Raw genomic sequence first — 25,697 nt, 5'->3', positions numbered from 1 at the left:
ACAGTCGCAAATGTGGGAAAGATCTAGAAATGTGGAAACAGATTTTCTCTTCTTACTAGATCTTTCATAAACGTTTCAAAAAGATGCATTGTGGTCAAATCAATAGTGGGTTACGTTTTTATAAACCTAAACTGACAAGCAAAATCAATCAAATCCCTCAAGACCGCTTTCAAGTGTTTTCGAGTAAGTATTTCCAACAACTTCTTTAATGATTAATCCTTCAATTAATATGGAACAGTGGCTACCTATTTGGTTAAGGACGCAATTTTAAACGAAAAAAGTTATTTTGGACCTTAAAATGCAATAGTAAAACATTAATTTCATTTCTATATTCAATAAATCGAGTAATCCAGTATTTCCTTTTTGTTTTCAAATTTTAGAGGATGAATCAACTCTGAACTTCTGCATCAGTTAAAGTTGCTCACAAGATTAATGTTTTGGTAACTTTAAAGATGTAAGATGTTACTTGGTTGGATAAATTTCCGAGTGTTTTGTGCTTGGAGGCATGTGTTTTTAAATTTTATTGACTGTCCATGACCTCCGGAGCAGGGTCAGATATCGCTATATCAAATACAGGTATATTTGTAGCGATTGCTTTATATCAATTGCTCAATGCTACATTGTAACGAAGCAACATCGTCATAATAAAAATCACAAAATACTCTGACATACAAAACAATTCCATAGTAGTTACTTAACGGAAAGAAATACTGGAGCTATGAATCTATAAGTTACAAAAATTAACATGTAATGGACAAATTTAATATATTAGCAAAACCTTTATTTTATTATGCAAAACTGTAAACTTAAAAAGTAATTGCGACAGAATTTTTAACAAAGTAAATAGCATTAGATTATCAGAAACACAGCAATCGGTGATAAAAGAGCCATACACATCGCTGATTAAGCATCATCACGAGAATCTCAACCCCACCTTTAATGTGCGGAAATGTATCAGTATATATTGTCTGAGTAATTCATTAAATATATCATTAAATGGCTCGGTTATCTATGCTATTTAATCCGCGATGACACTAGGCAAGTACTGTAGATTAACAGGTAATTTGGCACAAGTAGCCTATAGCAGGTAACCTCACTAGTAGTAATCACTATCTCCGGTCCACATATAACACGGGCTGTGACGACCTGTTTGTCAGTTACATAAATTTAATGTAACCACTTAATATTACTTTATACCACCTAACATTTCTTTATACTACTTAATTTCACTTTATACAAATTAATATTATTTTATACCACTTAATATTACGTTATACCACTTAATATTTCTTTATACTACTTAATATTTCTTTATACCACTTAATATTTTTTCATACCACTTAATACTACTTTATACCACTTAATATTACGTTATGCCACTTAATATTGAAAATTATTCTTTTATTTTATATTTCTGTTTATTGGAACATTTTTTTTATTTCCCCCATTTTTCTCAATTATTTGTATTAATAAATGAACAATTTTGACCTTGAGGTTGAAGATTATAGAAAAGTAAATTGTTGTTCTGTTGAAAAATTTCAAAATATTGATCTAATGTTTTCCTCAGAGGAACAAAGTTTTAAGGTTTTTTATCTTAATATCAGAAGCTACAATAAAAATTTTGATTCACTTAAACCAAATTAAAACACAGTTTGATTTTATAATTTTAGGGGTGACATGGCTTGGCGGAACAGGGTTGGGGATTCAGTTAGAGGGATATTATGTTTATTCGAGTTCTAAAGTAAAAAACAAAAATGATGGCGTAATGGTGTATATGAGTGAGAGAGTGAGTGTGTCTGTGAGAGAGGTAGAGCTTGGTGATGTGTACGGCATGAGTCTGGACTTTACTTATCAAAACAAACAATGCAACCTACTTGCAGTGTACAGGACACACGATAGTGACCTTGACAATTATTGTACTACAGCACTAATAACTACTATGGGCACATGATTAATAACAAGACGTATATACTAGTGGGGGATGTTAATGCTAACTTGATACTTACTGACAACAAGACTGAACGTTACCTGGATGTTTTGTATGACGCTGGGTTTATGTGTGGGATTGACAAACCAACAAGAGTAGTGGGAGAGAGTAAAACCTGCATCGACCACGTCGTCATACATCACGATAATTTCACAAATGTACAGACTGGAGTGATAGAAACAGGCATAACAGACCATTATGCAGTGTTTTTAGAAGTATAATTTAATAGAAGCAATGCTAGCAGGACACTTAACAGTAGTACCTATATAGATAAAAAAACAATTAACCGCAGAGATAAATAACAGCAATTGGGCAGGTGTTACGGAAGCTTCCGATTTGAATACCGCTACCAACAGATTTTTTGGAATTATAAGTGTTTGTTTAGAGAAATAAAAAAAAATCCATTTTAAGACCTATAAAACCCTGGATTACTGAAGGAATAGTACGATCTATAAGAAGACGAGAAAAGCTTAGTAAGTTAGTTAAATCGCAACCCTTTAACAATAATATAAAATTTGTTTACTTACGATATAGAAAAAGGTTGAATAGTATTATTAAAAATGTTCAAATACAATACTATAGAGAAAAACTCAACAAAGCAAAGTATGATCCAAAAAGCCTTTGGAAAACTGTCAACGAACTTGCTGGTAGAAAAAACAATAAAGATAAAGTTTCCATTGGAACATTTTGCAACTAATCAAACAGTAGGATCTGGAGAAATTAAGTTAAAGGTAGCAGAAGAATTTAATCAATATTTCTCTCAAGTCGGTTCTGATCTGGCGAATGCGATTTATTCAAGCGGCCCACCTGTAGTAGACGACACTGACTATGCGACTTACTCGACATTTACACTTCACACTGTCACGGAGGATGACTTACAACGGCACGTCAACCGTAAGCACGTGGTGGCTCAGCTCCTGGGATATGACGGAATATCTGCTTCTATTTTAAAAGACAATTTAAGTGTATTGGGGAAACCACTGCTACATATTATAAACGAAAGGACCCCCTCTGGAAACTTCTACAACGCGTTCAAAATTGCTAAAGTGGTACCAATTTGTAAATCAAATGAATTTACAATCAAATCTAACTACAGGCCTATGTCATTATTGAACGTTTTCACTAAGGTAATTGAGAAGATAGTAAACGAACAGTTAACTGAGTATTTAAATACCACTAATATTTTAACAGACTCGCAGTATGGATTCAAAAAATCTAGAAACACTGCGGATGCACTTTTTTGTTTGAATAAAGATATCAACGAGGCTGTTAGTAGCAACAGGCGTTGTCTGTTCATGTTTCTGGATCTCGCAAAAGCGTTTGACTCGGTAGATAGGGTCAAACTGCTAAGTAAGTTAGAGTTAATTGGAGTTAAATGAAATTCATTGAATTAGTTTAAATCTTATCTAGAAAATAGGAAGCAGTTTGTTACAATTAATGGCGTCAATAGTAGGGAAACCACCATAGATTACGGCGTAATGCAAGGGAGTACGCTCGGCCCCACATTATTCCTTATATACGCGAATAACCTTGCTAAAATAAATATAACGGGTAAGCTTTATCTCTTTGCCGATGATACAGCGATATTCTTTGATGGTATGAGTTGGGAGGAAGTGAGGGGCAAGGCCACCAAAGATATTGAGTCTGCTAAAAAATGGCTAGACCACAACCTACTCACACTTAATGTTCCACAAACAAAATTCCTGCCGATATCATTAAAAGACAGAGGAGAAAGATGAGATAGCATAATATTAGTATAATATTATGCTATCCAAAACATTAAACTGCATAGTTGTGGAAATTTCGACAACATAACGTGTAATTGTGAGGAAATTGAAAGTGTGACGAGTTATAAATATCTGGGTGTTTTTTATCGCAAGTTAATATGGACAGAACATATAGATTATTTAAATAAAAAACTCGGAAAATGTATTTATGCATTTAAACAAATTAGTCACTTTTTAAATTTAGAGGAAATTAGAATGGCCCATTGCGCGTATCTACAGTCTATTTTAGAAAATGGACTATATAAGCATACTTAACTTTCGACCTAACGTGTATGAGTGTGTGCGGTGTGTGTGTGTGTGTGTGTGTGTGTGTGTGTGTGTGTGTGTGTGTGCGCGCGCGCGTGCGCGGTGTTCGAGTAGTGTGTATTGGGTATATGTGAGTGCGAGTGATTGGGGACGTACGAGTAATTAGGTGGTGGGTGGGGGGTGGTAGGGTTGCAACTGCCACAGTCTTCTCCCATGTAACCAAAAATATCTTTAGTATATTCTTTTTAAATTATTATGAACATAATCAATTAATAATTTTAGTTCTTGAACATTTATATATTTAAGTTTTTATTATTTTCATAGAAATTTTTTTTAGTTTGTTGTTATGAAGCTACAGTAAAATATTAAGTAACAAAGCGGTACATTACAAGACTCATTCTCAAAAGACAAGTTTGGGAATTAATTTCTAAGTTTTATTTTATAGAGTTTTACAGCAACGTAACTAGTTATTGTAGTATATTTTATTTCACCTAAGGAAATGCATGTAAACTAGATGTAAATGTTTTTTGATAAAGAAATAAATACTCTTTGACTTTGATATTTCTTTAAACTACTTAATATTACTTTATACCAGTTAATATTATTTTATACCATTTAATATTACTTTATACCAATTAATATATCTTTACCACTTAATATAATTTTATTTTACTTAATACCACTTAATATAAATGTATACTATTTATTATTATTTTATCCGTTACTTTACTGGGTTAACCATTACGTAAAAAAACTGTGAATGTGTACATTTAGTGTACTCGTAATTGGCTTCCTTTGACTTTGCGGGGCGGCATATTTACAGTAGGTAAAGAAACCAAAATGGAGTGACCGGGCACTAACATTCACTACGGAACTAAAATTAGAGGAATAAGCGAGTAGTTGGCCGTGACCATAGCAAATCGTGTCACAAAACAATGCGTCAGACACTGACTGAAATATTTTATGAAATTTTCTTGGGGACATCTCTTCCGTTTTTCACTGACTAGGCATACAATACTGGTTAGGTATATAAATATTTACATAACTCCTAGATGTACTAGGGATACAATACTGGTTAGGTATATAAATATTTACATAACTCCTAGATGTAATAGAGATACAATACTGGTTAGGTATATACATATTTACATAATTCCTACATGTATTAATTTCTCAACTATTTTTTTATGAACAGTGAACTGATTTAGCACTAATATAGCTTTTTGAAGAATAAGGCACAGCCAGAAGTTATACCAAAATGGAAACAAGGATGGAAGTAGGTGGAATTTTATTGAAGCATGCTTCTCAGTCCAACGTTTATATGTATATACCAGTAGTAATAATTTACTTCTTTTAACTAATGTTATATTGGCAGAAAATCAGTAATAATTAATAATCGTTGTTTATATATTGTTCACCGATATTCTGAGGCCATTAACTGTATATAAGACTGAACCTAAAAGGTATTTATCATAGAGAAACAAATACTAATAAATCTATTTAATAAATTTACGGATGCTTTAATTACACATTAGCTAATTTTGAAATTTGGGCTGATAGTAAAAATACATGATGAATCTCTATTATTAATTTGTAAAATATTACTTTTTGTCAAAATTTATACTTATATTCTACATAAAAGATTATGTAAAATTGGTTTTTTATATCGTTACATGTGTGTTGTTATTATTATGGTTTCCCTATTTTTTGGATTTGAGTTTTGTACAATATCAACAGGAAATGTGCGAACGAATAATCGATATGCTTACATCTTGTGTGGATGCCGTCAACACTGGCAGGGCTTGTGACTTCCATCTCAATCTTAGCGTTGACCATTTCAAAGGACTTTGCGATACTTTGAGTCACATGCGTGAAGTGGACGAGCAGGGCGGCTTGGGAGAAGTACAGCAGTACAATGGTGACGAAGGATATTGTAAAGAAAACTTCTTGTTCCAAACTTGTCCCGCTGTGGTTCATAGGAACAATTCGGTTAAAAATAGTGACTAACATTAGTGCAACAGCGTAGATTCCCAAAAGTTTAACTTCTCGCTTGACATCTGATGTCTTATGCTGGAGTTCTTGGTAGACGCGTTCCAGAGTGTCAAATACGCTGACAAGTTTCGGATACTTCCAGGCGGAGCTGAAGAATGTGACAGCCGCCACCACTTGTAGAGAGACTACATCCAGTGTTATTACAGTGTCAATGGATCTGTCCAACGAACGCAGTGATTCATCATCCAATCTGTCCATGAAATGCATGTACAAAGTGATGATGGATAGTAATTCTTGCAGTATGACTAAGGTTATTCCCCACAGGAATCCTGTATTGGAAAATGTGAGCGCTTTGATTCCTCTGGCCCAAGAAGAACATTTCACTGGCAGACCTCCAACTATTTGACAATACCTAAGCGTCTTATCAGGAAAACTTTTCATTATGTGTTTTTTTGAAATATCAGCCCTGTTTTTAATGTACGAGATTTCGCGAAAGTCTTATCATATTCTACTTGGTTCACAACTCTGTTACGTAATTGGTGTGGGCTCTTTGTTGAATAGTCAATTGCTATTCAACATTAGTCCTCAAAATATTTTATGGCAAGAGCACAAAAGGAAATGCTTATCGCGTAATGGATATAAGTATAAATAATTCATTACTCAAATAGTTATGCATTAATGATATTATTTGCAATACTTCCACGACGGACCGAGGATGAATCAAGCTATTATAACGATGAATTGCAGAGTCCAATACCTTGTACATATATACACTGTATTGGAAACACCTTTTACCTAAATTAATACTTTCATGAAATTACGTGTGTGTGTGTGTGTGTGTGTGTGTGTGTGTGTGTGTGTGTGTGTGTGTGTGTGTGTGTGTGTGTGTGTGTGTGTTTCTAATATTACAAACATTTCAAATTTAAAAGACAATTTGCAACTGCTGGATGATTAATCAATAATTCTTCATGAGACTAATTAATAGATTTGATAGTGGGCTCTAATTTTAGATACAATTGTGTGGCTTAAATAAAAAAAACTGTATTACTAATCTTAAGAATGCCGTTAGGTAGTTGTTTCATTGTAATATTGCTTTGGAAAAATATTTGCCTCGGTTATCCCCACTTAGTGTTTGACCAGCCATAGCTGGAAAAATTGTATCAAATTTAAAAAATTTTCAACATAGGTAACACAAAATATTATATTACCAAAGACATAGAAGTATTACTGGACCTAACTACATACCATAATTCACGGTGACTAAGCGTTAGCGAAGCTTTGAAATTCTGGAAAATGTTAATTTTTGTCTGTCTGTACCATATCTTGAAACAGAACTGACCTATAGAATTAAAATGAGATTTTTTCTATATAAAAACACTAGCGTAAGTTTAGTGATGGTGCACGCTACCTATTCTTAAGGGCAACCATAAACGCAACGAGAAAATAGTGGAACAAATAAGTAAGTAAGCAATCTGGGAACAATCGTATGAGATTTCTGCATGTCGCGTATTACACATGTAGCTTAACCTACTACGTGCATCATCTCTAAACTGGTTTAGTATGTATACTTTTATCATTTAAACACTGCTATGAGACTAAATTTAATATACACAAAATTAAATGTGTCGTGTGGCAAAAATATCTTGAAAAATATTTTAAATTTTGTTTAAAACTTCATTTTTACAGAAATGAGACGAGTTGTATGATGGGACACACTCAACTAAGGAATGGGCTAAGCGTCATTGAAGCCTATCACAACATCTCTATTGTCTACTGAAGGAATTATAAATTTATTTTGTGTATTTTACATATTACATTAATATAACCAGCTGTATGATTGGCTGTCTCCGCAGGACGTCTTGAGAATGGTATGAGCTAATTACTTGTAATGTATGTAATCTCAATGAAGCCAGTAAGGTGTCACGTGACGTCAGGTACTTCCACCCTGTAATTGATATATAAAACATTTTCGTTACTGGGAATCTGGAAATTGGGACAAATTCTGTAAGCAGTAGAGATTAATCTTCCAGTGTCCAATTATAACTAACTCTTCATTACTCAAGAGTGATCTGGTACCCATGGAACTAAGAAATTTGAGACAGCCAATCGCCTACAAACAGATCACAATACCAATCGATTATACGTTATAATCTATTAGTACAGACATTATCTTTAGCAAGTTCTTGGCCCTCGCGGTGTCCATGATTTTCAGAAATAGGAAGTTTTTAGAAGGGGTTTAAACATACCATAGGGTATTGTAAGAAAAATAACAATTACAATAATAAGTTTTGTAGCGTAGGTCTCAAATAAAAATGCTTAGGCTCTCAAACAAAAATGGTAATTTTTTAATAATTTTAGTTATGGTAGAGAACAAATTCCCAAACATAGGCAAGTAGTTATTTTGTAATTTACGAAAGATTTCTATCTTTTTTAAACGTATTGTAGGTTAAAATTATTAAACAGTAGATTAACAATTGGCCATTTTAAACATTGGCCTATATTCTTAGTTATAAACATCTTTAAACTTGAAACAAAATTAAACTACAAATGCTATTTTGAGGTTTTGAGATCACAGTGTAGAGAGTTTTATTTCTAATGCATAAAATTCTCTGTGACATAACCCTAGAAATATGTTTGGTCAAACAGGTAACAGTTATAACTGACAACCATTATAATAGCGATGGTTAAATTGAGGAATAAAGAAAGAAATCATAACTTGTTAAGTATCGTGTCGTTGTCTATCCATATATAACTCTTAGAACTTACAAAAAGTTACCAGAGACCTAAAACTTGATATATACGAGTATGTTCCTCTTGGTTCAATGGAATACTTCTGTTTTGAATGTCAGAATATCAGAGTAAAAAGCGGTAAAACTAAAAAACCTGCTCAGTCAAAAAATTGTATGTTTAAACAGCAGTTTTTAAAATTTGATGATAAATACGCTCAATATAATGATTTTAGGAACTCCTTAAAACAGCAATGGCGAATTTCTTCAATCTCCCTGTCAAAAATAAATTGTTAAGACGGTAGCTTCATGATAACTTTTAATCATAAAATTTTATAATTTAAAATTTACTCACTCAAAAAATATTATATTTTTATCTTGTATAAAAACTTGCTATAACGTTTTCTTACTAACCACAAAATCTGGAAATTTGTGTTAGTAAATTTTTGTTTCATATGTCTAAATGTATAGGTATACAAACTAAAGTTAAACATAATAACAATAATACTGATTAAAAGATGTCCTCTATATCATATCATTTCTGGTTATTTTGCAGCTAACTTTCAAATTCGATTGTCTGTACCTTACTATCTAAGAGAAAGTAATCTACAATAGACGAATATCTACAAAGACTCTCAGCTAATAACCCTCTCATGTTTTGTGTAAGTTGGGGAAGAGAGATTTAAAAATTATTAATAAACAGCATGACTCAAAAAATGGTATTCATTTTGGAAATGTGCAGTGGAAATCTATCAAATCGAAATTTGAATTTAAGAATTGGGAATTACTGGTATAATGAGATGGAACAAAGATTAGCCTTACATCGGTACAGTTGTTATTTATTGTTAGCAAATAATAACTCAACCTTGCAACAAACAGTGAATGGTTCAATTTGTCATCTGAAATCACACTCACAATAATTATAGACAAAAGTACGCCAGGTCTGCAAATGCTCAGAGAGAATGATAAGTCAGAGAATGACAACAGATAATTAGTCTCAGAGCCAAAGTGTGCTGCCGAGTCTCTCTACATCCATCATTTAACTTTCTCTCCGTCATCGCCTTCATTCACTCAACTCTGTCTATCAATCAATTAAGAGTGATAGAGGTATTCTCTTTCTTGGTGGGAATTTCATACCGACGTTGCACGGTTTATATACCAGAGGCTTATATTATATTCCGGTAAAGTTCCATCTTTACTACGAAGACAATAGCTAGGAAAAATATGTAATGATATTGAACCAAAATATAGTAAAGGTATTTTTGTGCTGGTTTAATGAATTTCTGAGACAATGTTTTATACATAACTGAAACGATGTTTTTCAGTTTTAAGCATTGTCAGCTCGTAAAGGAAAAATTATATTTATGCTCTTATAATACACTTTATAAATGGTATTTGGCTAATGCTGTTTCTTAAATTTTTAGCACACTAAGCAAAAAAAATTGTTTGTTTTCCTTGCTTTATAAAAAACAATATCCTGTATATCTGATGAAAAAACGGACCTATTGACTTGAAGTACTGAATGAAAGAAATTTTTATTTCTATAAAGGGTACATTGAGTTCGAAGATGGACTATGTAACTCAATGGGATTTAGCAGAGATTTAGCAAAACACTTGGATGGCGATGAGAAAAATCGTAAATTAAATACATTTGAAAGGAGGACTGAAAATAATAAAGCGACTAACAACCGCCACCACTTCTAGAGAGACTACATCCACTGTTATTACAATGCCAATGGATCTATTCCAACGAACGCAATGACCGATCATCCAATCTGGCCATTAAATGCATGTATAGAGTGATAGTGGATAGAAGTTCTTGCAGTATGACTTATGGTTATGTTCCACAGGAATACTGTATTGGAAATGTGAGCGCTTTAATTACTGTGGCCCAAGATGAACATTTCACTGGCAGACCTCCAACAATTTGACAATACCTAAGCAGCTTATCAGGAAAACTATTCATTTTTTGTGTATTATCAGCCCTGAATTTTTTTGTAAGACATTTTGCAAGAAACCTCAGTACACTCTACTTAGTGCAAAACTCGAGTTAAATAATTGGCGTGAGCTGTTTTTTTGGCTGTTATTGCCAGTCAATTTTATTCAGTATTAGACCAAATAAGAGGTGGCCAGAAAGTACACAAAAGAAAATGTATATCTTGTAATGAAAATATGGAATAAACCATTCATCGCTCAATGGTTTCACGCAATTTCCTGTTGAAAAAACAGTACACTATATTCACGTTATTCTTTTTCTATCACATCTAATCACTCCTGAGATAATTGATAGTAATTCCTCTTTATGAGCATTTTGGGCGTATTATGAAGGTGCGTACCATATTTCCTGCCTCTATATTTCGCGGTTTTTGCTAGTTTTAAATAAGTTATTCAGTAAAATTAATTTATATGGATGAATCTCGATAAAATAATTAGGTTATAAAGAATCAAATTCGGTCTATATTAAATAGTACTCTAAGTTTTTATACACATTACTTGTGTTTGTATCCGGTGTGAAGTATTGGCAATTAATTAATTCAATTGTATAACAATGTCTGTGCTGCCAATCTTGTTATCTCGCGTGAGAACTCGACATTCCTGTCTTATCAGGTAGATGTTTGTTGAATTTCGACTAAACTGTTGTTATCTGATCTGATGGTACGTCTCACAAAATTAATGAAACTATGCTTTGCGTGTTAACGCTACTCGGACAGTAAGTAGCGTGTTAGAGAACTTTACTAGTATAAATGAGAAATGAACAAATTATTATTATACAAAGATTTCAAGATCCTTAGCTTACAGAATTTGATTTTATATACGCATGTTAAACTGAAGACATACACAGGTGAGTTATTAAGTCCTAGAGAAGTTTTATTTTGTAAACTGTAAATAAAAACCTAACAACTGTTTGTAGGTTAAACTGACTGTTGATTTTGGAGAGATATTTTACGGTAAATAAAATACGACTGGACCGAAATCAAAGCTTCTCGTGTTTCAAAACCTACTGTACCTTATGAATGATTAAATAAATATATAAATAGGATGATTGTATATATAACATTGATAGACTCAGAAACTATTTGACCGAATCATTACGAAAATGTGTATGTATTTCCATGGAGAAGGTGTATATGCTAGGTCTATTGATAAAACTCGTCACCAGGCAGCGCTGCAAAAGTTAAGAGTGCCTTACAAAGCGCTACCAAGTGCCTTCACACACTATAAACTGCAAACTACGAGACAGTTTACGTATATTAATTGGCCAAACATTACTTGAAGGAGCTAAATTATGTTGTATGTTTGTCTTTAAAATAAATTTCTGTTTGACCACAGCTTGAGTGTTTAGAGCACTTTATAATAAAATACATATATGTTTACAATGGCTATAAACATACATTTTTACAGATTTTCTTCATCGTGACAATAAGACAAACTCTACATCAGCGTTAGAACTTTAGTTCGCTTGAACCAGAAATGCTCATTCACGGCGAAGCTTGCGAAAAAGCGTGCGAAACGGCGGGAAACAGCTAGTTATGCAATAAACTCAAAGAAGTTTTTTAAAACAGCATCGAAACAATTCCTGTTGAAGTGCACATTTCAAAGTTTTTGAACATGCCAAGCCTATATTCACAAAGCCTAGGATAGACATTACACACTGAAAGACAAGTTGAGAAGGAATTCAAAAAGGTTAGAAGATCACAATATAATAAACATATGGATATTGGAAAACAGCATTGTGTGTTTCAAGCTGACACGGATTGACTTTTGCTATTTTATTGAAATTGCAGAGATGGGTTTTCTTAAAATTACATAAATTGCTATAACTTACGTCAATAATACTAAGAAACAACACTTTTCAAGCCACTATTGGAGGTAACATAGACCCCTTGGAAATAGGTCAGGTTAGAGTACAGATAATGGATATTTTTCAAATAGAGTAACACAACGTAATCTCAGAACTTGCGTCATAAGCTTCCCGGGTTACACCGGAGTTCCAGAAAAATTCCAGATTGGATCAACGAGATGGAATAAGTTACGAGAAAAACGCTAAAATATAGAGACATGATACAGTGCAGGAATTGGAAAATTTCGTATAAATAGAGCTTACCTCAGAGATGCAAATTGTCCTGTATTTTTTTATATTGGGATTCCTTTATGAAACACTGGAACATGACCTGAACTAAGCAAGTAAAAGAATAAAGTTTGTGTATTGTATATTTCTTCTAATAAACATCACTTACCCTTAGGATGATATGGAATATTTTACTATTATCTGGAATGCAAATGACACTAATAAAGTAGGACCATTTCACTACCACTTCAACCCAGTAAAATATCATCTCAATCGCCTACTATCTTAGCACTTCCAAAACAGTGAATATCATCCAGTTCAGCTCTAATAAAGCTGCTGTTACCTATCGATAACTCAGGGGATCGATAAAAGGGGAGCAAATTCAAGCATTTAGAACTTGGGATCTATACATATAAACACCAATTTACAAATATATTGCAAGAGTATGTTTTTTAGGGATTACTTGTGAACTCTGTCGAATAATGAATGATATAATTATAAAACAGTGCTAAATTAGGTCAAAGGTGTTGACAAGGACAATTTATTCAAGGCAATAATTTAATTTTCTTCTTGCCGCCGCGAAACTTTTATAAATCTTATTGTCAACGCTTAACCATTGAGCAAGCATCGATTATTTCCATTACAAGAAAAGCATTTTCTTTGAGAGCTTCTAGCCTCCTATTACTTGGCATAATATTGAATAGCAATTGATTAGTCAATAAAGCACTTACTCCAATTACTTACGCAAGTTCTGAAAAAAGTAGAATATAGAAAGGCTTTAGCGAAATCTCCTACAAAATCCTGACTGATATTTCACCAAAAATGAAAAGTTTTCCTGATAAGTTGTTTAGATTTAGTAGAATAGTTGGAGGTCTTCCAGTGGAATGTACTTCTTGGGCCAGAGGAATCCAAGCGCTCACATTTTCCAATACAGGATTCCTGTGGAGCATAACCTTAGTCATACTGCAATAATTACTATCCATCATCACTTTATACATGCATTTCATGGATAGATTGAGTAATCAGTCATTGCGTTCGTTGGACAGATCCATTGACATTGTAATAACACTGGATATAGTCTCTCTACAAGTGGTGGCGGCTGTCACATTCTTCAGCTCCGCCTGGAAGTATCCGAGACTCGTCAGCGTATTTGACACTCTGGAACGAGTCTACCAAGATCTCCAGCAATAAGACATCAGAATTCAAGCGAACAGTTAAACTTTTGGGAATATACGCTGTTGCACTAATGTTAGTTACTATTTTTTACAGAATGGTTCTTATACCTGTAAACCACAGTGACCAAGCATTCTCATTATCAATATCCCTCGCCACGATTGCAATGCTGTTCTGCCCCCAAGCTGCCCTGCTCGTCCACTTCACACATTTGGCTCAAAGTATCGCAAAGTCCTTTGAAATGGTCAACGCCAAGATCGAGATGGAAGTCACAAGCCCTGCCAGTGTTGACGGCACCCATACAAGATGTAAGCATAACGATTATGCACAGACAATTTTCTGATGAATAACAAACTGCAAAGAAATCAAACTTAACAAATTAGAAAACCAATAAAAATAATAAATACATAAATATCGTACAAGACAAAATAACAGTATTTGAGGAAGAAGTAAGAGGGAATAGAGATTTATCTTAAATTAAGACTATCAATTGAAATATCGGATCAAGTTACTATCAAGTTATTGGATTGTGATTTCACAATTCCATAAATGTTTTACTTTGTTCCATTTAGGTAGAGACAGTTCATTTTCTTATGGATCTGAATCTTATGTGCTATTTTAATGGTCTCAGAATATTAGTTAACAATATTTAAACAATGATAAGTCATTCTTGTGCTTAAAAGAGTTATCGCTCTGTCAATATAATACTATTTTGTGATAGTGTATATATACGTGCGTGTGTGTGTGTGTGTGTGTGTGTGTGTGTGTGTGTGTGTGCGTGTGTGCGTGTGCGTGTGCGTGTGTAAGTATATATGTTTTGTATGTTAGTATTTTGTGATTTTTAGGCAATATGCTTTCTAAAATCAAGAAACTGAGAACACTGATGAACACCTACTGGATGCTATGTGATGCCGTACACCAAGCTAATGTCTTCTACTGCGATCAGCTGATGGCCGTTACCTTCTCCTCATTTCTCCACATCACTGTCACGTCTTACTATTTTTTCTTGCTACTCAAAACTGGTACATTGTTCCTCACGCCTACTCAAATAGCTTGGATCTTGTTTCACATCTGCTACGTGGTTCTGTTACTAACTTCAAGCACAGATGTCACCAACAAGGTAAATATTACATTGATAAAATCCTAATCTAAAGTGTAAATGGCTTTTTATCTAACAAAACTTAGAGTTTGTTTCAAATCTGTTACATCTAAATAGTTTGATTATACAAATTGTTTGTAATCGTCTACTCTACAACCCTTATATAATCGTTCCTGATATTTTATAATGCAATGAATGTTGGTCTCTATGCTATGAAACTGACCAATGACCAAGTGTCTCTGACATCCAGTTTTGTTGCACAAGTAAGTGTTCTCGTTAATACATCTATCAGAGACTCTCCACATGGAACTGTGTATAGGATAGGGTGTATGGATAAGGTTCCTCTCTATGTACTTAAATAACTTCAGGGGTGCCAAGAGATGTTTCAAGATCCGTTGAAAATCCTTGATGGCCCTCAGGAATCTCCGAGTCGGGTATACGTACTCCTGGTGATAAGATGTAGCACGAGTATGGGATTTCTTCCAGTGATTATTACTGGTTACAAAATTCCTTAAGGACTTTTCTAAATCCAGGTAAAGAGGCTCAACGCACCTCTGTTAGCGGCTATGAACTATTTAAACCTGATTCAATGCAATGATATTGATTTCGGAGATGTAAAACATTTTGAATTTCTAAATATAAGATGTTGTTCTAGGCTGATGAGACAGGACAGACGATCTGCAAGTTCATCAACAAGAACAAGGACCCGGAATTGAGAAATCAGGTAATTATGATTACTTATAGCTAAACAACCACAGAAACTACCAATTTATTATGGTGTAGTAATGATTTCTTGTTTCAATTAAAGATAGCAAATGTCCGGAAAATCCTGTTTCCTTCACAATCCATCGTCAAAAATAACCTTCAAACAAAGAAGTTACTAGAAGACTTCACAAGAAGTCCCACGTTGGTTTTTTTATTAGCGTTTTAGTGCAAACGTAATGAAAATATGTAAAAATCTTTATGCGTGTTTTCCAGCTTGAAGGGTTTCTCCTGCAATTGCCTCACCACAACGCAAGATTCTCTGCGCGTGGATTTTTCCCGCTCAACAACGAGACCCTCACAGCGGTTAGTGATTACTCGCTTTTCTATTAACATATAGGATTCTGTATCCATGTATCGACTATATAATTTTCTTATCTAGAGATAAATTTCGTGACAAGATAAACTGACAGTTATCAAACATGTTATAGCATGTAGACTGATAGCGTGTTCTGTCTGTACAGATGGTTGGAGCGGTGACAACTTACCTGGTGATACTGATCCAGTTCCATACTGAACAATCATCCACCTAGAATAAAGAAGCTTAGAACTGACGAAAACACTGAACATAAACTTAGACTTCTGTTCAGCATACATTCACATGGTATAATTGCATTTAGTTTAGTAACACCTCTGATTCAGAGATTTGTTGTGGTTTCACAATTACGCTGGCAATTTGGTTGGTGTAAAATGTTCAGTGAGTTCATCTACTTATAAAATGTTTAATATTTGTTAAAGTTACTAATGTAATATATATATATATATATATATATATATATATATATATATATATATATAGTTATATATATAGTTTTATATATATATATACATATATAGTTATATATATATATATATATATAGTTATATATATATATATAACTGTAGAATTTATAAAACTGTTATATATAAATTTATATTTTCCATAGATAATGAGGATCTTCAACATACGCTCGTAGTATAAAAAAATATTGGAATAAATAAACAAATCTTCAAAATTAAATGGTTTAAGATCCTGCAACATATAATATTGATTAGTGTACTCTTTCATTTAATTCTTTACATCTTTAAACTACACACTTGAAGGAGATAGTTTTATATATATATATATATAAAAGAAAGAGTACACTAATCAATATTATATGTTGCAGGATCTTAAACCATTTAATTTTGAAGATTTGTTTATTTATTCTAATATTTTGTTATACTACGAGCGTATGTTGAAGATCCTCATTATCTATGGAAAATATAAATTTATATATAACAGTTTTATAAATTCTACAGCTAAATTTAATAATAATTAATTTAAAAATAAATTTTTCATGAAATAGTGTTTTTAAAATTATATTTCACAAGATTTTGTATATTGCACTGTATTTGTCGGCAGCTGCACCTAGGTCTGTTTCATAAGATGCGGCTATATGTGTATACATGAAAAGTTTGGAGGAAAATAAAATGCATTATGGACAATAATTTATTGTACTTTTTAAAGCTTATTTCCTTACAGGCATCAATGCATCAATTCGGCAACCATTACTTCTCGAATTTTAAAAATTTTGCATTATTTGGTATTTAAGAATATCTTAATTTGATATTGTTGGCTGAGCGTTAGCGAAGGCTATCACTTGAAGGCTGAAAAAATAATTTCTTTCCGTCTGTCTATCTGGGTGCTCGATATCTCGAAGACAAAATTACCTACAAATCTAAAATTATTTATTATGCAATTAAGTTTTATATCGATATGAGGACCATTGAGTTCGATCATGGAGCATGCTACTTCACACTTCATTTATGGGTGACCAAGATGGCAGGAAATAGCAGAAAAAATACTTTTTAAACAAATTCAGAGATTTTTACATATGACATATTAACACATGTAGCCTAATTAGGATTTGGGATAATGTAACCTATAGCATAATTGATTGTTTTTCATTAGTTAGACAGGGATAAATTATTTATAAGGACAAAGTGCGCTAAGTTGGTTCTGTTAGAGGGGTACAGGGGATTATTTCAGTTAGCTCTAGCGTCCACCACTAGGGCTGCGTCACGTAACTTTGATTGTTACCTGAGTCCCTCACTCTACAGATGGCAGTCCGAGCGCCCACTATTTAGTAACTCAATTTATAGCACTGGATGAGTTATCTCTGATGTAACTAATGCAATCAAAGGTTGAACGAGCTAAAACCTAAAGTATATGGAAATCCTATACAGTTTTGAAAATGTTTGTAATGATTGTAATGAGTACAAACGTTATATGTATATAATTATTTTCATATAATTGAAATTGTATGGTGGTAATTACTCTGAAACTTCCTGTAGTGAGTTCTGGAAAGTCAACTATTTCATCTTAACGTCCATCGTATTGCAAGTGATTTGACTCCATCGTTTATGCCTACTATAACTGGGGATATATTGTCTATGCTTTAAATGTAAATATAGGATGCATCCCCTTTGGGGTTGCCAAAACAGTGGAGCGTAAAGGTCTAACCATTTAAACATTATAAGATTAATTTTGCTGTGTAAATAACGAATAGGAAACTATAACAACTAAATTAAACATACTACTGAATACTTTAACATGCCTAAGAAATGTGTTTACTTTATTACTGTTTAATTTCTTTAATAATTAATTATATTCGGTTATTTGAAAAGCGTCAAACCAAGCCTGTGTATACTATTGTGTTTATTTTAGTCTTATAGTGAAATATAAGCCTTGAAAATTGTAATGAATATATCAATGGTCAAGCGGGTGCATAACAGGATGGCGAACCGATTTGACCTGGGAAGCGAGTAAGGGTGTCTCCTAGTAATATATAGGTAGGACTACCAATCGTTATAACTTATTTATCTCCATATATTAGCGCTTAAATATCCCATGAAATCACAACACTGAGTAGGATGTTATAATTACAGAGATCGTATGAGCTGGTCATTAATAACAGTTTGTGTGTTAAATGTCAAAGTAGCAGCACATATTCATATTGTGCAGTATAGGAATATATTAGTGGTAAACAGGTTGTCATAACAGCAACCATTGATTACACAATGCCATCACAAGGGTTACATCAACTTAATATTAAAAGCTTGAGGCAACATTAAATGTCACCGTTAAAAGTAACTGTTGCATACTCGATACCTCTTTCACCTGCAGTACTGTAATAGAATAATAATTCTAAAACCTCTTATTTTTTCCATAACTCATACGTACATACTATACGATATTAATATCGGCAGCCTTCTCAATATCCTTCCTTATATACGTTTGGTTGTATCTTACACAGTATCCAGTTGCCTGTGATACAATTCCAGTATTTTAAACTTATCCTTCAAGGAGGATTTTGTTAATTGAATTACTATATAATTTTGATGATGATTTATCTCCTGTAAACATACAAATCTGTGATATAATTTTATTTAGTTAAATTTCTTAATAACGGTTGTTTAATATCTTTAAAACTATATATTTTCTGTTTATAACCTGGGAGTACGCTATTCTTCCCGTAACAGTGTTTGCAAAGTTAATTTGTAAGAGCATGTTTTAGACATCATCTCTAAAGCACGGTGGTGCAAGCAAGATTTCTAAACAAAATACGACTGTGGAAAGTGTGAATTTATTATGAATGTTGAGTTTGCTTTCAGTTCACCTTCCTCTCAGTGCAGCGTCTGGAATCTGACGATGACACACACAGACTTGACTCCTGGAATCTGGAGTAATTTTCCTTTGAAGAGATAAAAAAGTGGGCAACGAAGAAGTTATAATGAACTCATTGCGACTTTTCGATACCAGAGACACCCAGAATACAAAATTTAGTGCAATCTAGGAGAAGAGGTACTCACATTGTCTCATCAGGTGCATAATTGAGTTCACTACGATATTTTAGACACGATTTCTTAACAAGATAGAGCCAAAAGTTTGATTAAATTGAAAAATCAGATTAAAATATTCCAAGATGGTGGTTATAAAATATGGACTTAATCAAAATGAACTAATTGCTACTCAATAATGATCAACAGTAGTCATAAGTCAGTATGGGGAAAAAGTGAGGAGCAATATTTAAAACGCCCGTATTATCCCGTATTATTTATTTCATCGCACTTAATAAAATTTTGCTCAATTTAGAACTGTATCCATGTTATAACTCGTAATTTAACTAATTTTACGAGTGACTTTAAATCACAACTGCACTATAAATAAACATTGAAGTTCTTTGATTCAAACTGCTAAACCGAATACTTGACCTAAGAATGTACCTTGTGGAACGCCGCACCGCTCTATTCTGCCGTAATTGAAGTATTTTGCCACTGTATACACGTATAAATCATTAAAACCCCGTCTAATTAACAAGTTGTAGGTTAGGCCTTTCCTTGCAGTTTTGAGCAATAATACAAAATGAGCAAACATTTTTCAGTTAAATTATAAATTTACACAATTGTTTTTAAAGTTATTTATATATATATATATATATATATATAATAGTTTTACCCAATTTTTCAATGTAGTTTTAAGAAATCAGATTGGCTACTGCATAGTTTCTTTGCTCTTACTGACAAACTTTTTGGAATGGATTTTTTGACGTACATTGGGTGACAGCTGGAGAAATGTAGGTAATTCATGGTGTTAGTCTCTTTTATGTGTAATTTTAGTTTGGAGAAATCCAGATTCAATAAAAACATCTAAATCTAGAAACGTGACTTTAGATTTAGAATATATCCATGAAAATTTTAAAGAAGAGAAATCTTGAAGATCATTAAGAAATTGTGTCAATGAATCGACTCCATGACCCAGATGAAAAAAAACATCGTCTATATAACGTAGCCATTTCAAAGGTATTAAGCGTTGTGTATCTAAAAATTCTTTTTTCAAATAAGCCCATAAATAGACTTGCGTAAGATGGGGCCATTCTAGTTCCCATTGCAGTACCAGAAGTTTGTATATAATTTTGGTTATTGAATTTAAAATTGTTCATTGTAAGTATCATTCTGATTAACGTGATAATAAATTGTGTTGTAGGTTTAGTATTTATTTGGTCGTGAATTTAAAAAATATTCTGCTGCTTTTACTCCATCTTCATGTGGGATGTTAGTGTAAAGGGAATTAAACATCCACTGTTACCAAAATAGAGTCATCAGGTAATGGTTGGTTGATAGAGGAAATTTGATCGATGAAATGCAATGCATTTTTTACATATGATGGAAGAGATTTTACATGTGGTTGCAACTGATCATCAACAAAAGAGGATATCCTTTCAGTCGGTGACCCGTAACTGGATACAATGGGTCTCCCAGGGGGATTTTGGATACTCTTATGAATTTTGGGGAGTGTATAAAAAATGGGGTGCGAGGTTTTATTGGTGAAAGTAATGCTATGTTTTTTGAAGATATATCTTGTTCTGGACCATTTTCCTCCAAATATTCTTTGATTTTATCATTAAATTTAACGGTTGGGTCTTCATCTAAAGTTTGATATGTATCATGGTCTGACAATTGCTTTTGTGCTTCTTTAATATAATCTTCTAAATTTTGAATAACAATTTTGTTCCCTTTATCGGCAGGTAGAATGATGATGTCTGTGTTATTTTTTAATGACTTTATTGCTTTAAATTGGTGTGGACTGAGGTTTTCCTTTGTATTTAATGACTTTTTAAATTCAGGGTTGGATAAATTAAACAGAACTAGGTTGATAAACTGTTCAACAGGGTGATCCGGAGGTAGTGGAGGAGGTTCCCAACTTGATTTTTGTTTTGAATTTTTCTAAACATGGAATAATATCAGAGTTTAATGTGTCTTGCTGTTTACTGAAGAAGTATTTTATTCTTACATCTCTAGCAAATGCTAGAGCATCATTCAATAAATTAATTTGATTAAATTGAGGGGTCGGACAAAAAGTAAGACCCTTTGAAAGAACTTCCAGTTCTGGCTTTTTTGGAACATAACTTGAAAGGTTTACAATTAATTGAGATTTTTGTACATTCGCTTGCTGCTCATCGTTGAGATTAGATGACTTAATTTGTGGTTGTTCGTAGTTAAAAGATTCCGATTCAGTTTGTGACATTTCATTATTTAAATCAAATTGTGACATATATTTCCATTTTGTTGGTATTTCATTTCCTAATTCTATGTTTTTCTTTACAGATACGTAAAAGTTTACATTTGAGTTTTTCTGTTTTGTTTGTCATAAAAACTTTGTAGTTTTTTTTATTATGTTATTTATATCGGTTTTAAGTTCTTCACTAATGTAAAGAGACAATAATAAATCATAGATATTCTTCAATGAATTACCGTGTTCTTTAGCTAATTTTTTATATGAAATAAGTACTAGATTTTACAGGTCAAAGCTAGTTTTTTACTGCAAGAATTTCAACATCTTCATGCATAGATGGTGGTAGTCCAGAGAAAGGAAACTTCGGACTTAATCCACGAGGTGTCAAAACCAAAAGACAAAAGTACACTAAGAAACATAATGTGACAATTTACGTTAACAATTTTAAAAGAATGGTATTTAAATTGTTTCATCAAATGTTTTCTGCTAGGCTGTGAAATCATTTAAGGATAAAAGAAAAAAAGAAAGAGAACAAAAATATAAAGAGTATAAAGAAGAGTTACCAGCAGGCTTTTGTTGGTCGATTTTCGTATCTGCCAAATGGCTTACTACTTACTAATCACTGTGTTAAATAGAAGAAAACAAAATAACTATTTTTCACTTCTATATTTCGGGGGATTTTAATACCCCCGTCCTTCAGGAAGTTTTAAATAAAAATGAATACAGTAACTATAACATGTAAACAAAAACTAATAAAACATAAATGTAAACACAGTGCATAACATTTGATAAAGTCCAGCTGACGTGAAATTTTTCTAATTCAATCTTGTTGGAACAGTTGATTTTTATAAGGGTGGAATGCAACTTGTAATTTATGGCGAATTTTGAATGTTTTAAAGTTATTTAAAAAGTTATATCTTAAATTTAGACCAAATGGATTTTTTTGTCTTCAACATAATTTGATGAGCCTGCTCCATGTGCTTTAATTTTAATCTGTTGTAGTTTTCATCAGGCATTGTGGTAGTTGGTGTATTCCTTTTAATTTAAAACACTCTTCAATTTTTGTCTTGTTTGTGTTTCTAGACAATGTCTTGCCAATGGGTTTATCTTGCATCTTTATGGAATATGTCAAACCTATGCCCTGTCATACGGATTCTTAAATGTTCGATGTTTGGCCAATATATTGTTTGGAGCAAAACTTACAATTAATTTGGTATATTACATTTTTTGAATTACAGTCAATTTTGCCAATTATAGGATAGGTCATTCCGGTACTGCTGCTATTGAATTCTCTTGAAGAAGTCATAATTTTACATGTTCCACATCGTGATTTTTTACATGGATCACATCCATTTTTTGTATAGTTGATAGATTTTGGAACTAGTGTGTTAACAAGCTTGTTTTTCAAATTTGGAGGTCTTCTAAAAATTACTCGAGGTGCTTTTGAAATAAAATTTGAAGTGTCAGGGGAACTTTGAAGTAAATTAAATCCAATTTTTATAATAGAATTAATTTTGTGTAGACCAGGGAAGAATTGAGTAATAAATTTAGGTTCTTTTGAATAATCATATGAATTTTTTGGACATTTCGGTTTATTAATTTGATTTTTGACAATTTTTTTCGGGGTAATCCAAATCTTTGAAAGTTTTACCCAATTTTTCAATTGTAGTTTTAAGAAATCAGATTGGCTGCTGCATAGTTTTTCTTTGCTCTTACTGACAAACTTTTTGGAATGGATTTTTTTGACGTACATTGGGTGACAGCTGGAGAATATATATATATATACGTATACTTGAATAAAACTTGTTTCAATAAAGTGTTCTTCCTTTGAATCCAAGTAAACTAATTGTATCGTTCAAAAGGTTATTTAATCTTTATGAAGGAAAAACTTATATATATATATAGTGATTCAAAATACAGCCTTCAATATGCAATTTATTTGATACAGGAAATGTTGTTTGTACGCCTGGAGATGAAAGTAACTCTTCACCCTGAAGAGAATTAATTACCTTCCTCGACTCCGATACGCGCTGTAAAACTTCTGTTCCAAGGTGTCAACAGTAGATAGGTTCTTGACATTCTTAAATTTTTAACTACGTTATAATAAGTAACTCAACATGTTATTTTATGCTGTGCTGTTATTTTCAAGAAATGTCCACATGTGTAAAATTCATATAGTTTAGCTTTTATATGATCCAATTCACAATAGTAAATTTGATTCTATAAACCTAATTGAATTTAGAAATGAAATATCATAGATACCAAAATACAAATAGTCAAATGTAAATGACTAAATTGTATAATTACACTATAACTTTGTAGGTTATGGGATTTTAAAATTTCTCGGAGAAAGTTATAAGTTTATATTGTCTCATGAGCACTCACGAAGCGCTCGACAATGTCTCGGAAAAAAGAGAACGTTTATGTTGCGTTTAGTTTTATTAGTTAATAGTTATTGCAGATATTGAAAATTTTACTTATTTCTCTACAGGTATTTGAAAGAAAATTATTTACAATGACACCCTTCATGCACGTTATATAATGTTGTATATAACAATTATATTTTGTTTTGCGAATAAAAAAATCTGTTATGACCAGGATACCAATATAATAACTCCATGTAAAAGGTTTCACCTTTCCATTGAGTAGGAAATTGACATTTTTATGGTAAATGGCCTTGGACTCGAACCAACGTTAATGCTCAAGGCAATTTCTTAGTTGCATCTACTTTCCTGTTTTAATTTATACTGGGATTATAGAAATGATACGCGCAGCTATATAATGATAAATGTTTTACATATGTTAATGATTACATATTTACCATTAAGAGTAAAAGAGAATAAATCTTAGTATTTGATAGCTGTCTTCATTAAATTGTCCAAAAATAATTAGTTTTAGCTCTTACATGTATTTATACTGTTTAGCACGGGTATAATTATATTATAACAAGTTCTCTAACACGATATTTCCGAACTGCGTCAACACGCAGAATACAGTATCATTAATTTTGCGAGATGTACTATCAGTTCAGATAACATCAGTTTAGTCAAAACACAACAAACATCTCCCAGATAAGACCGGAATGTCGAGTTATCACGTGAGATATGGGGCATGACAGCACAGAACTTGCTATGCAGTGGGAATTAATTCAATGCCAAGGCTCCACACCTGTTACGTAACTTACACGACATGTGTTAATATAAACTGAGAATAATAGTAAATGATATATTAAATATAAACCTTTGAAAATGTTCTGATAATTAATAATATGAAGTTAAAACAGTAGTAGACTAAAGAATTCAACTTGTTTATACGACTTTTTTAGATTTTTACCGTTTTTCTTTTTTTTTTCATTTATTTGATGAACGTTTTAATGAAAAAAGGTTGCACCTCTGATGGTGGCACATGATAAGGAAGTCGTTTTGAAGTCGCACATATAAAACCTTATACAAAAGCTAGAAAAATCGATATAAACCTGGATATATGTAGGGTTGAACATGCTCTGACAGTCTGACACAGTTTGACATCTGATTGTAGTTAAGCTAAAATTGTTCGATAAGGGGGTTCACATTATTGGTCGTATCTTTGTAGCGTTTGCTAAAATTTGATTTTATAGAACTTTATACATATACATATATCCTATAGGAATGGCTCTGAGACATAATGATATCTAAACTCAACGAGTTATATTTCAGAATTGGGATAATTTTTACTATCATTGGTATGTTGTAAATCTCTTTATTTTTAATGCAATAAACGATACAAAACTACATTAAAGCACATATATTTGTACCATGTAGTCATTGCAAGGAATGAGTA

At 32.5% G+C, this 25,697-nt stretch overlaps 1 protein-coding gene across 1 annotated transcript; it reads left to right on the top strand.

Annotated features, from left to right (window-relative positions):
- Positions 1-14,077: 14,077 nt before the first annotated feature.
- LOC124368077 (putative gustatory receptor 28b) lies at positions 14,078-16,374 on the top strand. The gene is made up of 5 exons (XM_046825352.1): positions 14,078-14,288; positions 14,826-15,100; positions 15,735-15,803; positions 16,058-16,147; positions 16,306-16,374. The coding sequence occupies exons 1-5, from the start codon at positions 14,078-14,080 to the stop codon at positions 16,372-16,374; spliced, it is 714 nt and encodes a 237-aa protein (XP_046681308.1).
- The last annotated feature ends 9,323 nt before the right edge of the window (positions 16,375-25,697 follow it).

Source organism: Homalodisca vitripennis, chromosome 8 (assembly GCF_021130785.1).
Source record: "Homalodisca vitripennis isolate AUS2020 chromosome 8, UT_GWSS_2.1, whole genome shotgun sequence".
Lineage (NCBI taxonomy): Eukaryota > Metazoa > Arthropoda > Insecta > Hemiptera > Cicadellidae > Homalodisca > Homalodisca vitripennis.
This window is presented reverse-complemented; position numbering and strand designations above follow the sequence as displayed.

Coding starts and splice junctions, on each gene's coding strand:
- LOC124368077 (XM_046825352.1), top strand. CDS start 14,078: ATGGTTCTTATACCTGTAAACCACAGTGACCAAGCATTCTCATTATCA. Junction 14,289..14,825: donor TGACGGCACCCATACAAGAT/GTAAGCATAACG, acceptor TGTGATTTTTAG/GCAATATGCTTTCTAAAATC. Junction 16,148..16,305: donor ACAACGAGACCCTCACAGCG/GTTAGTGATTAC, acceptor CTGTCTGTACAG/ATGGTTGGAGCGGTGACAAC.